The following is an 18069-nucleotide window of genomic DNA, read 5'->3' as shown; positions in this document are numbered from 1 at the left end:
GGGGTATTGTCTTGATTCTGGGATATAATCTCATCGGGAAAAACAAAAAGACACATGATTACCAGTTTAGGCCACACTAAGCCGACGGGTGAATTTAAAACTCCGTTCTCACGCCTTGTGGGAAGCCAAAGAGGATTTTCATCTTTACCCCCCCCCCCCCCCTCCACGCTTGACAACTGTATCACCATATGCTTTCATCGCAGAGACACGAATACATGGCGATAGGATTCTTCGCAATGCGGTAAAGCTGTGCGGCGAGTCTCCCGGCGAAACATTTTGTCGCGGCGGAGGATGCCCGTGGTGATGCGAGCATATGCGCACGTGTGGACAAGAGTGTGTGTTTGGGGGTGAAGTCAGGAGGGGAGGGGGGGGGTGCAGATTAGATACTGTGAATTGATGGCCTCGGGCTAGTAGCATCGCATCCTCAATGCCCCCCCTTTGTCCCCACGGAGCAGAAAGAGGCGCCAGCCTCGACCGCATGCCCCATGGGGGGGTGGCGTAGGGGAGATGGGGGGCCACCCTGGAGTCACAATATAGGAAGGGACTTTTCAGCAAGAACTAAGAGATCAGTTTAACGCCTCTTTCCATCTTGTATTTTTTTTTTTAAAGGGAAGCGGGTGAGAAAATATGTCATACGAAGCCAAAATGTCCATATTTGGTGAGATACAGACACTCCCCTACTTACGAACATTCGAGTTACAAACAACGGGACATACGAACGTTTGCGGGCATGTCGAAAAATGTTTGAACTGAGATGAGATGATGTAAGTTAGATTTTGTATTGTGCCCCTTTTTCCGAGTTGTGCATCTTTCCGCCGCTAATACCGACGTGAGGCGCTGTGAGAGCTCGCCCAGTATCCACCACAAAACCATTACAGGTTACTTATACAAGCCTTAAACATACTTATATAAACCTTAAACATACTTATATAAGCCTTAAACATACATCCTACACAAAATATAGCACTGAAGCAACTTACGAACAAATTCAACTTAAGAACGACCGTTCAGAACGTATCTCGTTCATAAGTTGGGGAGCGTCTGCACTCACAACTATCAATCTGAGTATGGAGGCTGTTTTTTTCGTTACATACAGACAGTCCCCAACTTACAAACGAGATACGTTTCGAACGGTCGTTCGTAAGGTGAATTTGTTCGTAAGTTGCTTCAGTGCTATATTTTGTATGGAATGTATGTTTAAGGCTTATATAAATATGTTTAAGGCTTATATAAATATGTTTAAGGCTTGTATAAGTCACCTGTATTGGTTTGTACTGAAAAATAAGCATTTAGCAAAATAATAAACACAACAGGAACATAAAAACATGGACAGTTATGCAATCTTAGCGACTTTCCCGTATGTACTCTCTGATGTTTGAGTACAAGATAAACACTTTATTACATGAAGCAATTCTAGATGAAAGAGAAGACAAAAGCCTCCTTTTCACCAGTGGATCAGAGACCTACCTCATGGTGAAATGCCCACATCTGCTACAAGCTAAGTTTTGAAAGCAAACGCGAAGCTGTAGCATCCATTGACAAAAAAAGAGATTGTCTCACATGGACATTCATATGAAACCGTAAACCTTTCCAGCAGCTCCTGTATTTTATTTTTTCTACTTCTTTCTTTCCTTTCCTCACTTTGCTGCTATGTTACTTTGGGGTGGAATGAATGCTGGCGCGAATGGCTGCCGCTGCTCACCCGCATACAAAAAAAAAAGTTCTTATCTATAAAGTGTCATTGAGAGTTTTGAAAAGTGCTTAGAAATTAAATGGATTATTATTATATATATTATTATTATTATTATTATTATTACTATTATTATTTAATAAAATACAGTAAAGTCTCGTTATATCGATATCGGATATATCGATAGTCCCGGTTATATCGATACTATTTCTATGCACGCACGGAGAAAATTACATGCAAACAGGGTCGGATATATCGATAGTCCCGGTTATATCGATATTTTTTCGGACTCCCTTGAATATCGATATAACGAGACTTTACTGTATATGCTCTAAAAAGATATGTACATGCATAACTGGGGAGAATACTACATATGTCCAGCAAACATTTAAACAGCTTCTTCCCCCAAGCCATTAACTCTTTGAACAGTAGCCCAAATGGAACTGTATAGTGCTTCTTTGCAATTTTTTGGACGATGATACTAGTGCAGCGTGTTCAACCGGAAACAAATTCCTTGTGTGTTCTACATACTTGGCAATAAAGATGATTCTGATTCTGATATGTTACTACAAAAAATGTTCATATGTACCGTTGTTCGTAACTCAAATACAGTAAAGTCTCGTTATATCGATATTCAAGGGAGTCCGAAAAAAATATCGATATAACCGGGACTATCGATATATCCGACCCTGTTTGCATGTAATTTTCTCCGTGCGTGCATAGAAATAGTATCGATATAACCGGGACTATCGATATATCCGATATCGATATAACGAGACTTTAATGTAGTTCTAAGTAGGGGAGTGTCTGTATTTTGTGATGGACTGGCAACCATTTTGCCCATATAGTCTTAAACCTTCATCCCTAAATCAGAAATCACAGAACATAGCCCACGATTTTAATTCTTTACGTCCCACTTGTTTGCCTTTAAATTTCAGCACTTTAGTCCAATCAATGCGACTCTGTTGACATCCAAACCAATTAGATTTCGCAGCCATCTGGCCTTCTAATGGAGATCACACACACACACACACGAGTGAGGCGAAGGCTTGAGGTCGGAGGGGCGGACTAAATCCATCCAGTAAGCTTTAGATGTAGAGAAGTAGTGTTTTTTGTTGGGGTGGGGGTGGGGGGGTTACGCCAGAGGTTTGGGGTGTCTGTGCGCATGATGGGAAGGCCCACTCCGATTAGTCACGCAGCATTATCCCCCCCTCCACTGCACAACAATGGGCGACCCCCCAGCTGTCGCCCCCCCCCCCCCCCCAAGCCAGTGAAAGAGCAGAAAAACAAGATTTAGAGCTGGACGCGTACTCGCATTTTGCAGTTGAGGGGGTCTTGCATTCATTAACCGACGGCAGGGTAGGAGGAGCTTTTGTCCCACGGGCCCCCTTCTGCACATCTCGAGGCCAGTGGAGACCTTTTCTTTACTGTTTTTAAGGGAGCGATGGGCTCCTGTGGTGAGTTTAACTAAAAAATAAAATAGAAATAAAATACATCGGAGCGAGAGGCCACTGGGTGCCGGGCGCAGAGGTTGCCCAAAAGCTGGAATGGGAACAACATGATGCTTTTGCCCCCCCCCCCTTGTTTCTATCCTCATTAGCCAATTGGCTGCCGCTGCTCACACACAGAAAAACTGATCCTGTGACTGTAAAGTGACCATGAGAGTTTTGAAAGGCCCTTATGAATGAAATGTATTATTATTAGGATTACTATTAATATCATTTGCTAGCTATTTGCTACCTAGTATCTCTGGCTGGCTAGCTAGCGATCTGGGTGGCTAGCTAGCTATGTAGCTAGCTATCTATTCACTATCTAGCTGGCTGGATATATAGCTGGGTATCTGTTGGCTATCGATGGGCTAGCTAGCTTGCTTTCTATCTATTTATCAATTTGAGCTACTTCCTGGTAGTTATATAGCTGTATAGCTATATCGCTATCGATTAGCAAGCTAACTTTCAGTCTATTTGAGTTACTTCCGGGTTGATTGAACGCTGGCGCGTGTGGCTGCCGCTGCTCACACATAAAAAAAAACTGATCCTGTGACTGTAAAGTGACCTTGACAGTTTTGAAAGGCGCTTATAAATGAAATGTATTATGATTATTCTGATTAAAAAGTACACCAATTCCAAGATAGCTCAACAAAGTCACATTTTTCATTGACTTACTTGCAGTCTCCATTCCCATTGGGGGCGGCTTCACATCTTCCTCCATTCAGGCAAGACTCGGTGGGCAGGGAGCATTTAAGACCTGTTGAATGCACACAATAAAACTTTATTGGTATTTCATATCATGTATTCAATACACATAGTTTACATTGAAAGTGGCGTGTGTGTGTGTGTGTGTGTGTGTGTGTGTGTGTGTGGGTTTGGGTGGAAGGGTAACGGCCACAGGTGGGACAAGAGGGCCGCCGCATCCACATCGTGATGGTGCAATGGCTTTCCTAAGGGGGTGCTGAGCACACTTTGACGGGAGGGGGGTGGGAGGTTTAAAAAAAACCGCTCGGCAGCTGCTGGTCTCAAACAGGGAACAAAAGAAAGCGGTCCAGCACGAGCCATAAAACATTCTGCTCGTGCATTGTTTACCCCCTTTCCACAGTGAGACTCCCTCCCACCTTGCAGACACACACTCTCCCACACATGCAGACAAAAGGTGTCCCCCTCCCCAACCACCCGGAAAGTCCCCTTGAGCCCCCCCCCCTCTCGGTCCTTACAGACACGCAACAACTTCTATTATCCTGCATGTTATTCAAAACCGGCTCAATTCAACGAAGTTCGACTTTATGTGAAGTTCAAAACGGATAATAGTCGATTATATAGATAAAAGTAACATTTTACAACTTAAGATATTCAAAATATACCAAGTTAACTCAATTTGGTTCAAATTAAACCCAGTAACTACGAATGTGCATGTCGTCGGTTGGACCCGGCGACACACATGTCCCCAAATTGCACACCCAAAAAACTCAACGTCACACCCCCCCCGCCCCACGACCACCCAATATTTTTTTTTAAAAGTACAAAAATTACGTTTTACCTTGTGAGACGAAAATAACGGTCGAAAGGAGAAATGCTAATTTCGCAAAGCAACGATACATTCCTCCTCTTCTACTTCGCAAACTGCGTTTGAGTCCCGTGTAGGGTCAGCATAGATCCACAATGTGAGGAAAGTGGGGGAGAGGGGGGGGGGGTAAATCCAGGTGTTCGTCGTGAAGGGAAAAAGAAAAAATATTAAACACGACGAACGCAAAAAAAAGTTTTTTTTTTTCCCCAGCAGTAATTCCTCGTGGAGAACAGAGTCGAGGCTTCAATGTTCACTTGACGCTTGTAGAGTTCTTAATGAAGTGTAGAAGCTTCGAGGTGAGTTCAGGGCCCCCTCCCCTCACTTTAACCCGCCTCCTTTCCGTCACAGCTGGTGGGGTGTGCATGGAGGGATTGGGTAGGGGGGGCACGCTTCACAAATGCGTTGTATTCTCAAACAATTTTGGAATAGAGTTTGATTTACGAAGCTAGCTTGATTGCTAAAAATACACATCTTGCTAATTTTAGAATTAAGCAGTAAGGAAAAAAAAATAAGGGGAAAAACGAGGCTTGAAATGTCATTCTAAATCACAGGTGTCAAAGTCAAGGCCCGCGGGCCAAATCCGGCCCACCACATCATTTTTTTTTCAGTCCGCGAAAGCAAATCGAACTTGTGAAATTCCACGATGCTTGCTAAAATCCGAATCAAAATTTCATATTTTTGGATGTAAACCACAATAACAGTCATTATTCTTGACTACAGATTTGAAAACTAGTTATTCATTAATTTGTTGTGCGCTTTATATGTAATATGTGGAGGGGATGAAACATTATAATGGTTTCCCCAAATTCATAACGGACCTCGAGAGGAAACCATAACTACAATGAGGCCCACGGCAAAAAAAAAAAAAAAAAAAAAAAAATGACTTTGACATCCGTGTTCTAAATGTTTTGACAAATTCAGTTGTCAAAGTTAAGGCCTGGGGGTCAAAATCGGCCTGCCACATCATTTTATGTGGTCCACAAAAGCAAATCAACCATGTCAAGTTCCTACATTAAAGAAAAACTGATCATCATCAAATTATTGCTGCACACTGTTTATAGTATTAACAATAATAATAATAATATTATTGTAGTCGTTATTGTCGTCGTTGTCATTATTATGATTATTATTATCATTATATGAATTAGAATGTATTGTATTTTATGTATTAGTCTTGCAGTGGAGAAATTTACATTTCATAGCAGAAGAGTGATGAAAATAAGAGGAAAGGAAAGGAAGAAGTAGAAAAACAAATACAGTTATGGAGTTGCTGTAAAGGCAGCCACTCTCGCGGTGCCATTTTGAAATAAAATAAACTTAACGCTTGTCATTGATAATCATTGCATTTAGCATAAACAGTACTCATCCAAATAGCACATTTTGAAAGATAATGCAAGAAAGATGTTTACGGCTATTTTTTTTTATGTATTTATTATTTTTATATGTATATTTATACAGTAAAGTCTCGTTATATCGATATTCAAGGGAGTCCGAAAAAATATCGATATAACCGGGACTATCGATATATCCAACCCTGTTTGCATGTAATTTTCTCCGTGCGTGCATAGAAATAGTATCGATATAACCGGGACTATCGATATATCCAATATCGATATAACGAGACTTTACTGTATTTACAATTTTTATATATTTATTTTTACTGTTACCTTCACTTTTATTTATTTATTTATTGTATTTGTGGTCAGAGTGAACGCTGGTGCGAATGGCTGCCGCTGCTCACCCGCACAAAAAAAAATAATAATAATATTATTCCGTGACTGTAAAGTGTCCTTGACAGTTTTGAAAGGCGCTTAGAAGTAAAATGTATTCATATTAGTATAATAAATGTGAGGGTTTCTCACACCTCGCCGGTTTCGATGGCTTAGCGTTTACCGACACGCTCAGTTGGAATTTGCCGTTGTTTGTCGGAAAACAGCCTCTTGCGAGATAAGTGAGTGGGAAAGCTCTCTTGGCTTTTATCTAGGGGAACATTGACACCTTATTCACCCCCCCCCCTCCCCGACCTCCACATCTGTTTGTTTTGTCTCAGGAGTATATAGACACCTGTGAAGCACAGAACAGAGGTCCTCAGGTGTCCCAATTATCACCTTTCTCCATTGTATTTGAGTTGTTTGCATTAGAAACGTATTCTTTTTTTTTTTTTAGGTAATTGTAAAACATGCCCAGACACTGCTGTGAAGAAGTCAGCCTCGAGAGTGCGGTAAATAAACAGAGTTAAAATCAAACCAAAACACATATTGGCTTAGATTAACCCTTTTAGGAACATTGGTTTCTCCTGTGGATAGTTTATACATGTTTTCATGTTACATTAGGCATGAAAGGGTTAAAAAATAACAATATAATTATAATAAGCATTCACTCAACCGGGAAGTAACTCAAATAGATAGAAAGCTAGCAAATATATAGCTAATAGCTAGCAAGCTAGATAGCTAGCCAGATAGATAGCTAATAGCCAGCTATATAGCTAATATACAGCCAGCTAGATAGCCAGCAAGACAAGTAATAGATAGCAAATAGATAGCTAGCTCAGTAGCTTGCTAGATAGCAAATAGATAGCCAGCTAGGTGGCTAGCTAGATAGACAGCTGGATATTCAGATTAAAAAAATATCACAAATACCTTGGTGTACTTGCTTATGGGGCCGGCCATTTTGAGGTCTCTCAGGAGTGTGCGAAGTTGCGGGAATGTGACGTTTGTTCGCCAGTTTCTGGACATTTAAAAACATGAGTAATTGATGCCTTTTTAAAATATATACAATTGAAGCAAAAGTTTTAAAAAGCAATTGTATCATAAAATAGACCATATTTATCATATATAACACTTTTAATAAATGTCATTTATAAGTGCCTTTCAAAACTCTCAAGGTCACTTTTCAGTCACAGAAGTTTTTCTGTGGGTGAGCAGCGGCAGCCACACGCGCTAGCGTTCACTCATACCAGAAGTAACTCATATACATAGAAAGCTATCTAGCTAATAGATAGCCAATAGATAGCCAGCTAGACAATTAGCTATATAACTAATAGATAGCCAGCCAGAAAGCTAGCTAGCCGGCCAGTTAGGTAATAGATAGCAAATAGATAACTAATAGAAAGCTAATACAGTAAAGTCTCGTTATATCGATATCGGATATATCGATAGTCCCGGTTATATCGATACTATTTCTCTGCACGCACGGAGAAAATTACATGCAAACAGGGTCGGATATATCGATAGTCCCGGTTATATCGATATTTTTTCGGACTCCCTTGAATATCGATATAACGAGACTTTACTGTATATAGCAAATAGATAGCCAGCTAAATGAACTCTAGCATTCGAAAAAAACAAACTTTTGAGCATCACATGATTACTCAACCCAGAAGTAACTCAAATACATAGAAAGCTAGCTAGCTAATAGATAGCCAGCTAGACAACTAGCTATATCATTAATAGATAGCCAGATACATAGCTAGCTAGCCGGCCAGTTAGCTAATAGATAGCAAATAGAAAGCGAATATATAGCAAATAGATAGCCAGCTAAATGAAGTCTAGCGTATGAAAAAAACAAACTTTTGAGCATCACATGATGACAGCCACAGCGCCATGCCTGTTAAATCCCGCAAACAGTAGCAAACGCCAAAATGGCCGCATTTGTACGCACCCGTTAATGAGCACTGTCGGACAATAAAGCACAGGAAGGCTTGGCTCCATGCTGTCCCCGCAACACGCACCCACGGATGCACACTCACACACTTTTTTTTCAAGCCCGCAGTGAGAAAGTGGAGGAAATGGGTGCTAATTCACAAACCTGTGACAAGTGGCACAGAAAGGACAAACTAAGGGGGAGGAAATAAAAAACAGAAGGTAAAGAAGCTAAAGAGCATCTGTCAACAAGTGAGCCATTCAAATTCCCCGTTAAAGACATCGGGTTTGAAAAATCCGAAATAATATTAATATCATATATGCTGGCGCGACTGGCTGCCGCTGCTCACCCACAGTAAAAAAACATCCCGTGACTGTAAAGTGTCCTTGAGAGTTTTGAAAGGCGCTTATAAATGAAATGTATTATTATTATTAAATAAAATCATCTTAACCATATATGTAGCTATCTATTCGCAAGCTAATGGCTATCTATTCGCTGGCTGATGGCTATCTATTCGCTAGCTAATAGCTATCTGTTTGCGCGCTATTTGCTGGCTATTAGTTATCTATTCGCTAGTTATAAGCTATGTATTTTCTATTTGCTAGCTATTAGCTACCTATTCGCTACCTATTATCTATGTATTCGCTAGCTAGCTACCTAGCTATCTATTTGAGTTACTTCCGGGTTGAATGAATGCTGGCGCGTGTGGCTGCCGCTGCTCACCCACAGGAAGAAATTTATCCTGCGACTGTAAAGTGACCGAGAGTTTTGAAAGGCGCATAGAAATGAAATGTATTATTATTATTATTATTATTATTATTATTAATTTCGCCTCTGAGTGTCTATTTAACATTATTAATGGATTTTGACTTACGACCATTTTGACTTGCAACCATTTGGTCAGGACGGAACTCGGTCGTAAGTCGGATGTTACCTGTAAAATAAAAATAAAAATAAAAATCATACTTTTCATTTTTAAGCGCCTTTCAAAACTCTCAATGTCACTTAACAGTCAGTTAGATGTTTTTTTTTTTTTTTTTTTTTTGCGGGTGAGCAGTAATTAGTATTAAGTTCCATGTAAAATCTCATATAGGGGTTCTATTCAGGGTAAACCGGACCCCCAACCATTAACACACAGCCCATACAGATCATATTTGACCAGATGGATTCCAATCATGGACTATCTTGTGTCTTCATCTTGTTTCCCCATTGTTTATTTTAGGGACCACCTTGTATGTACCCCAACAAGAGGGGCTCTCCGGGGTTGGTGCGCGTGAGCGGGTGCAATACAGTTGGAATGGCATGCGTAATTAAAAATGTTTTGGGTGGCTGAAAAAAAAAAAAACAGGAATCTCTTATCATGACAGGTGTCAATCAACAGTCAACGGGGTTTGCGTCAATCAACACAGATGCTGAGATTTCCACTCGCCATTCAGTTCCACGTTCATTACATTACGGCAAAGTGAATGTAAAGATGCTCCGAATGAACCCTTGAGAGAGTCAAGGAGGCCTCAGCTGTCCGCCGTATCACTTTCTGCCCAAATGGGACGCGCGAGGGTCCGACAACTGTCACCGTGACCTTGCGTTTCACTTAAGCGCCCTACTCACTCTCCCTGCAGTCCACAGGCAGGTTGGGATGAGATTACCGCCATTCACACGCTATCGCGTCGCCCCAATAGTTACACCCAAAATAGACACAAATTGAGGATTAGCAAAAGAGGCTAAGAAAATAATAATGATAACAATAATAATAATAATCCATTTCATTTCTCAGCGCCTTTCAAAACTCTCAAGGTCACTTTACAGTCACAGGATCAGTTTTTTTCTGACTCAAATAAATAGAAAGCTAGCAAGCCAGCGAATAACTAGCTAATACCTAGTGAATAGATAGCTAATAACTAGCCAATACCTTGCGAATAGATAGCTAATAGCTAGTTAATACCTAGCGAATAGATAGCTATTAGCTAGTGAATAGATAACCAGTGGCTAGCGAATAGATAGCTAGTAGCTAGTGAATAGATAGCTCATAGATAAGGATTAGCTAGCTAATATTTAGCGAATAGATAGCCAATACCGAGCGAAAAGATAGCTATTAGCTAGCGAATAGATAGCTAGTAGCTAGCGAATAGATAGCTAATAGCTAGCTAATACCTCGCGAGTAGATAGCTAATAGCTAGCTAATACCTAGCAAATAGATAGCTAATACCTAGCAAATAGAGAGCAAATAGTTAGCTAATACCTACCGTATAGATAGCTAACAGCTAGCTAATATCTAGCGAATAGATATTAGCTATTTAGCATTTCTAATTAGCTATTAGCTCGTGAATAGATAGCTATTAGCTAGCAAATATATAGCTATTAGCTAGCAAATAGATAGCTAATAGATAGCGAATAGCTAGCTAATACCTAGCGAATAGATAGCTAATAAATACCTAGCAAAAAGATAGCTATTAGCTAGCGAATAGATAGCTAGTGAATAGATAGTTAATAGGTAGCTAATACCTAGCGAATAGATAGCTAATACCAAGTAAAAAGATAGCTATTAGCTAGCAAATAGCTAGCGAATACATAGTTAAAAGCTAGCTAATACCTAGCAAATAGATAGCTATTAGCTAGCGAATCGAAGGCTAGTAGCTCGCGAATAGATAGCGAATAGCTAGCTAATACCTAGCGGAAATATAGCTATTACTTAAGAAATTGATAGCTAGTAGCTAGCAAATAGATAGCTAATAGCTAGTTAATACCTTGCGAGTAGATAGCTGGATTGTGGGTTTCTCTACGGTGTTAGCTGGGTCAACCTGTTCGCCCCCCCCCGGCATGTGTCGGGTCCTACTTTTGTTTACAGGGGAAAGCATTTAGAAGGGTTAGCATTTCAGCGAGGCAGCTGTTGGCACCATGTGCCTCACGCTGGCGCGGCAGGCCGACAGCACGCCAGGCCAACGTTTCGCACCCCTCAAATCCCCCCCCCCCCTCACTCCCTGAGGATCCTTGCTGAGAAAACCAGCAGTAGCCCTCCTCGGGTATCTCTTGGGGAAGGCAAGGATTGTAAAAGTACTTATAAGATGTCTTTAAGAACAAGTGGACATACTGTTATGTAAATAAACACCCTGGTAAAAGTCATGTCATTACGCGCAAAGATGGGCAAAAAAAATGGGTGGGAACTGATAAGTATTAATTAACTGATTAATTAGTAATTTTTTGTGTGTTTTTATATAGTATTTATGTGTCTGTTTCGTTATGTTTTTTTTTAATTCCAATTACAGTACATTATGAACTCATTCACTGTCAGACGTGTAAAAAATGTGTCCACTCTAGTCCACGACCCACATATTATTGAGTTTTAAAACTACATAAATATTCAATACAGCGTTAGAAACCTTATAGTTTCCTATTTCATCAGGAAAAACAAAGAGTTAATTCCTAAATGATATGGGTCTGGAGTTATATGATCTTGAAATTAGGGTGGCTGTCCAAAACAAAATGCTATACATACATATTGGTTCTTTATTATCATTATTATTAATATCAGCGCGCTAGCTATCTAGCTATCTATTAGCTATCTATTAGTTAGCTTTGAGTGAACGCTGGTGTGTGTGGCTGCCTCTGCTCACACACAGAAAAACTGATCCTGTGACTGTAAAGTGACCTTGAGAGTTTTGACAGGCGCTTAGAAATGAAATGTATTATTATTATTATTATTATTATTATTATTATTATTATTATTATTATTATTATTATTATTATTATTATAGTTATTATTATTATTATTATTATTATTATTAGCGATCTAGCTAGCTTTCTATCTATATGAGTTATTGCGAGTTGTGAAAAATCAGGACAAGCAACTTTATGGCCGGGATGGCAACTTTTCAGAGTTGTCTGCCTTAGTGTCCGCTAACTTTGAGTTTCAGACACTGGTTGGGGCACAGGTGTCAAAGTCAAGGCCCGCGGGCCAAAACCGATCCGCCACATCATTTTTTTTCGGCCCGCGAAAGCAAATCAAACTTGTTAAATTCCATGATGATTGATAAAATCTGAGCCAAAATTTCATATTTTTGGATGTCAACCACAATAAAAGTCATTATTCTTGACTTCAGATTAAAAAACGAGTTATTCATTAATTTGCTGTGTGCTCTATATGTAATATTTGAAGGGATTTAAACATTCTAATGGGTTCCCCAAATTCATAACGGCCCTCGAGAGGAAACCAGAACTACAATGTGGCCCGCGGCAAAAAATGACTTTGACACCCCTGGGTTGGGGGGTTATGAAACGACAAGATTTCGACAAGATTTCCCTCGCCACTTTTAAAAGTCATGTTTACATAGCTAAAATAGTTTTTTTTTTTTTTTTTTTTTTGGGGGGGGGCATACAATGACGCAAGCAGAACTCAATAACGCTTCTGTTTACACCACGTGCCCATTTTCCAAGCATTAGAATTAATGGAGCAGTGTTTCAACTCCTCCAATGAAAGCATCATTGGAGAAGTTGTAACACACACACACACACACACACACACACACACACACACACACACACACACACACACACACACACACACACACACACACACACACACACACACACACAGGACCAACCTTTAGCTCAGTTTACCTCGATTGATAAATGAAGTGCACTTTGGGAAGCTTCCCCCCCCCCACCTTAGAAGCGCTGTTTTCAGTTCCAAGTTTCCCATGCTCCCAAGACCCGAGGGAGTGGCAGGAACAGATGTGACAGTCCGCAACTCCCACCAGCAGACCTCCAATCCCTCGGTTGTGTCGGCCTCAAGCCACGAGTCTCCAAGTCTGCAGTTTGTAAAACAATCTTCTGCTTTTGGGGGGAAAAAAAAAACATGATTTGTTATCGCTGTTGAAGCGTCAAAGTCTACTATATGTACAAACATACACAGTAGATGCTTGTTCTTTGCGATGGACTGATACGATGATCCCTGATACTACCCTGATCCACGCATCCTGTTAAAAACAATACAGCCCACATCCCAAAGACATATACACAAGCCTATCACTCCCTTCAACACAAGTGACTTGCCCTATCTGGGCCATCATACACCTGTCAAAGCTGAGAACTCTCTCACCTGCTATTGTTCAGCGGGTCTGTGTCATTATAACAAAGCACAAAAGATCTAAGTGATATTTGGGAGGCCTCTTTGGAGTTTTGACTGCCTTATACAGTGAGACATCAGTTTACGAACCCCTTGGCTTACGAATTTTTCGGTTTACGAACGTTAAATTTATGGGAATTTTACCTTGGCATTCGAACTATCTTTCGGGATACACACGGAGCTGCCACAATGAATGATGTGTCGTTCGCGAACGAGCCCGTTCAACCCAGCTAAGCAGTACACAATTGATGTGGAACTAGGTAAAATTAGCGCAGAGAAAGCACCTACAAGGGATCATTCCTCAAGATAGTGAAAGAATGCTACGTTCCTCATCAAGTGTTTAATGCTGATGAAACCGGCTACTCCATTCCATCAAGCCATCGACAACCATCACAAAGGTCAATAAAACGACTTTATAATACAGTACACTTTATTTCTTTCATTATAATACCATAGAACATTTATTATACATAAAATAAGGTAATTTTGTGTAGTTTTAAGGCTTACAAAATTCGAAAATTATGTTTCATGGGGACCTGGGAATGGATTATTCTCATTTTAATGGTTTCCTATGGGAAATTATTTTTTGGGATACACACTTTTCGCCTTACACACTTTGTCTGGGAACCAATTAAGTTCGTAAGCCAAGGTATCACTGTATGAAAATATTGTGGCGGGCAGCTCTTCTGTGGCAGTTTAGACAGCCCCTACCCATCCAATCCCACCAGTAGAATTGCAATGTTAATGTTTCATAATGTACACCGTAAAATATAAAAGTACATCTGATGCCACAAGATTATTGTCTTACCTCACATTAACGTGGCCTGTTGCTCCATTACCGGTGTGTAAGTAGGTTGACAAGAATCAGAAAAAAAGTATTAAACCAAAAAGAACGTGAACTAATTGTAATAAACACGGTTTCAAACATTCTTTGTCATTATGTTGTTATGTTTGGACGGAATTATAAGAGTTATAGCACTTAATTAAGTGGTCTAAGTTACGGGATACAAAAATTACACTTTGGTTCGTATTTGGCATGAAGTATAATCACTCGTGGTTTTGAAGTGAGGTAGTATACGTGGCTAATTGTACGCTGACTCCCTCTAGCGGTGGGAGAAGAAATTGCTGCCAAGCGACAGTTTATCCAACGTAAATATATACTTTTACGATTATCCGGGTTGAATTGTGAGATTACCAGTTTAAAAGAGGACGTTAAGGATTAAATCGCTTTCATCAAACAACGACGAAGCACCCTCGAGGCGACCGAACTGTTCTTGTCTTTGCAGACGGTTCGGCTGGCACCCGGCCAAGCATCGTCAGTTCAGGCCAAGGTAATAAATAATAGCACAGAACGAGTCCGAAATTTGGTGTGTAGTACAATATTTTTTTTTTAATTCCTTTGGTTGGTGTACACTTTACTTGTAACTTTGGCTAGTAGCTTCCCTTATAAATGATTACAATTCCTGTATTAAAGTTGTAGTACGCCGTACATTCTTTGAAATGATAAAAATAACTAACACAACCGGAAAAGCAGTTTACCGCGCATGCGCACGTTAAACTTTTATCAATCCGACCATACGCAGCAATAAAAAAATTATTAATTATAATAAAGATAAAGGATTACTTTGGCTGGTTTGCCGTGACAATAGTTGCGGTAGGGGGCAGAATTGTCGTTGGCTACCAGCAGTTGACACGAACTGGATTTCAGCTAAAATGGTCTTTGTAAGATCGTTCACAATTAAAAAAAATCTTGTATAAAAGTTGTAGTACGACGTACTTTATTTGAAATTATTATAAAATATGGGGAAATCATATAATTTGGCAGGTATGATTTACTTTGGCACCCAATTTACCTGCTCATGTTTTCATTTCCGTGTGGGCGTGGTTTTGCGCCTTCATTTGACACGCCCACAAGCAATCGATTGTCGATCATTTCAAAACCTCGTTTTATAGACTTGTAGCATACTTTACTTTATTAACACCTGTGTAAAGACATTCAAATATCATATTTTACATTGATTGGTGTCATGGTGAACAAATTAATTCATTACAAAAAATTCATGTGGTCTTTATGTAAATGAACAACATGCAGTATATTTGAACGAATGAAAAGTTAATAACATATACGGTGCATCTTAACCGTTGCTCCCCGAAGGTGTCTGTGCGGCGTGTGTTCTGCTGTGCGTTGTTAAATTTAACTTGAAGGTGAATCTCTCCCCACAGACCTCGCAGCAAAAAGGTTTCTCACCAGTGTGCGTTCTTTCGTGATTTATAAAATGTCCCCTTTGTAAGAAGGTCTGACCACAAACTGAGCAGGAATAAGATTTCTCTTTATCATGTATTTTTGCGTGTTTTTTTAAATGTGACTTTCTGGAGAAACTTTGATGACAAACCGAGCAAATAAATGATTTTTCCGCACTGTGTATTTTTGCATGTTTTTCCAAACGCACTTTCAAAGTGAAACTTTTACCGCAATCTAAGCAGGGAAAACCTTTCTCCCCGGTGTGAACGCTTTTGTGTGTTATTAGGCTTGCTTTTCGAGAAAATGTTTTTCCACATTCTGAACAGTTAAAAGGTTTTTCTCCGGTATGCATCCTACTATGTCTTTTCAAATCAGTCTTCAAAGTGAACTGTCGACTACAAACCGAGCAGGGAAACGGTCTTTCCCCACTGTGTGTTCTCACGTGCCGTCTTAAATCCATCTTCATGGCGAATCGTCGGCCACAAACGGAGCAGTCAAAAGGTTTTTCCCCGGTGTGCGTTCTCGTGTGCCTTATCAGGCCTGCCTTCAAGGGGAATTGCCTGCCGCAGATGGAGCAGGCGAAAGGTTTCTCACCAGTGTGCGTCCGCGTGTGTCGGATCACGTCGATCTTCAAACCGAACCGCCTGTCGCAAAGGGAGCAGGTGAAAGGTCTTTCGCCGGTGTGCCTTCTGTTGTGCCGTTTTAATTGTTTCTTATCGATGAATCTTTTGCTGCAAACGGAACAGGAAAAGGGTTTCTCTCCTGTGTGTATTCTATTGTGGATGGCGAGGGTTATTTTTCGCGCAAATCTTTTTGAACAAAGTGAACAGGCGAAAGGTTTCCCCCCAGCGCCTCCCTCACCCTCGTCATTCGTGTCAGAAGAATGTGACGTGATGTCATCACTGTCAGAGAGCGGAGCCAAGAGGTCGGCCATTCGCGCTCCACTTTCTGTCGCCGTGTGTTGATTTAAGATCTTTTTTTCTTCTTTTTGACTGCAGGGGGGCTCATCGTCCTCTTCTTTGACTTCGTCTTTAACGTGAACATAATCCAGCTCCTCCTCTTTAATGGAAACAAATGACTTGTTTTCTTTTTTGACATGAAGGGACTCCGGATCCTGTTGCTGAGAGCTAAGAAGTTTTTTAGTGGTGCCTGCAGGACAAAAAAAAACCAGGCATTGGACAGGTCAAGTCTTAGGCTGTGACCTTGACCTTGTGTCGCAAAGACTGCATTGTCATATAATAATAATAATAACATTTCATTTCTAAGCGCAACCTAGAAGTAACTCAAATAGCTAGCTAGCGAATATATAGATAATAATAATAACAATAATAATAATAATAATAATAATGAGATAGTCAGGTATATTTTTAGACCTGGGTGGGGTCTACTAAATTGAAATTAGGATGGTGTTCTAGCTGACGTCAAACATACCACAAAGTTACTGTAAAATAGACTTTCACAGAAGGTATTTAGTAAACTGTCATATTTTTGTCCAATTTTCAATCCAACATTTCATACGATCGATTCCTTGAGAAATGAGACCGTTGACTCATAGAAAACACAATTTGTGGCTTTTAAAACTTGTAATTCAGAAACTTTCTGATCTCAAACAACCACATGACAATCTTGACTCGCGATGTGTCGTCCGCGAACGAGCCGAAGTGAACAAAGAGAGCCGGTTCCTAACAAAGAGCCGAATCTTTTTAGTGAGCCGAGCCAAAAGAACCGGCTCTCTAAAAAGAGCCGGCATTCCCATCACTAATCACGACAGTCTCACGACGAGACGTAACAAAATAAGCGTAAAGAGTGACTAAACCTGTCGTGTGGAGCACACTTGGGGGCATCTTGCAATCAGCGTCCAGATCCTGACATCGCTCACTTTCTTCTGGAGTTTCGCAGAGTTCCTCCAAACGCGCTGCCGTCAGTTTTTCGCACATTTTCACAACACTTTACCCTGCTACTTATCTGCTAATGAATTAGCTTCGTGTACCTCAACAAAAATGAACAGAACGGTGGACAGCCGGCAAATTAACATATGCTAAGCCTCCCGAAATCACTTTAATGTTCACCAGAGACGCATTCGGTTATAAAGTGGAAGAAATATTATTTCAGTCAAATAGTGACGGGCGTTACGTGCTAGAGGGCCTTCAAACCTCTATCGCGCCCGAGTAAAGTTGTATTTCCTGTTTCCTCATATAACATCCGGTTAAGGAACCTGACGCACCAGGCACTACTGCCATCTATCGGCGAAACTACAGAATACATTCACAAAAACAGTTTACTAATAAAATAATAATCGCATTTTAAAACTCA

The 18069-nt window shown here is 40.4% G+C and overlaps 2 protein-coding genes across 3 annotated transcripts in view; both read right to left on the bottom strand.

The window, feature by feature from the left end:
- LOC148884734 (neurogenic locus notch homolog protein 1-like) overlaps positions 1 to 5030 on the bottom strand; it is a 42948-nt gene extending 37918 nt beyond the window's left edge. Inside the window, exons 1-2 of the mRNA XM_089020306.1 lie at positions 4724 to 5030; positions 3856 to 3937 (exon numbers count right to left, since the gene is read on the bottom strand). Coding sequence (XP_088876432.1) covers positions 3856 to 3937; positions 4724 to 4784 — 143 coding nt within the window. The 5' untranslated portion in view covers positions 4785 to 5030. The remainder of the gene's footprint in view (positions 1 to 3855; positions 3938 to 4723) is intronic.
- Positions 5031 to 14875: 9845 nt separating this feature from the next.
- Positions 14876 to 17986, bottom strand: LOC148884733 (uncharacterized). 2 transcript variants are annotated; one of them, XM_089020417.1, is made up of 3 exons: positions 17573 to 17979; positions 16618 to 16905; positions 16325 to 16487 (listed from the first exon to the last, which is right to left on the bottom strand). In XM_089020417.1, exons 1-3 carry the CDS (start codon positions 17691 to 17693, stop codon positions 16459 to 16461), a joined length of 438 nt encoding a protein of 145 aa, XP_088876543.1. In that variant the 5' UTR covers positions 17694 to 17979; the 3' UTR covers positions 16325 to 16458. The 2 variants fall into 2 exon arrangements, with proteins under 2 accessions (XP_088876542.1, XP_088876543.1); XM_089020416.1 differs by having other exon boundaries at positions 14876 to 16905; positions 17573 to 17986.
- Positions 17987 to 18069: the final 83 nt, after the last annotated feature.

The sequence above is a fragment of the Hippocampus bargibanti genome, linkage group LG18 (genome assembly GCF_051943395.1).
Source record: "Hippocampus bargibanti isolate YZ-2025 linkage group LG18, ASM5194339v1, whole genome shotgun sequence".
NCBI classification, from domain to species: domain Eukaryota; kingdom Metazoa; phylum Chordata; class Actinopteri; order Syngnathiformes; family Syngnathidae; genus Hippocampus; species Hippocampus bargibanti.
This window is presented reverse-complemented; position numbering and strand designations above follow the sequence as displayed.

Bases quoted from the DNA above. Each gene is read 5' to 3' on its own strand.
- LOC148884733 (XM_089020416.1), bottom strand. From the start codon at position 17,693: ATGTGCGAAAAACTGACGGCAGCGCGTTTGGAGGAACTCTGCGAAACT. The intron at 16,906-17,572 runs GTTTAGTCACTC...TTTGTCCTGCAG, and splicing joins AAGTGTGCTCCACACGACAG to GCACCACTAAAAAACTTCTT.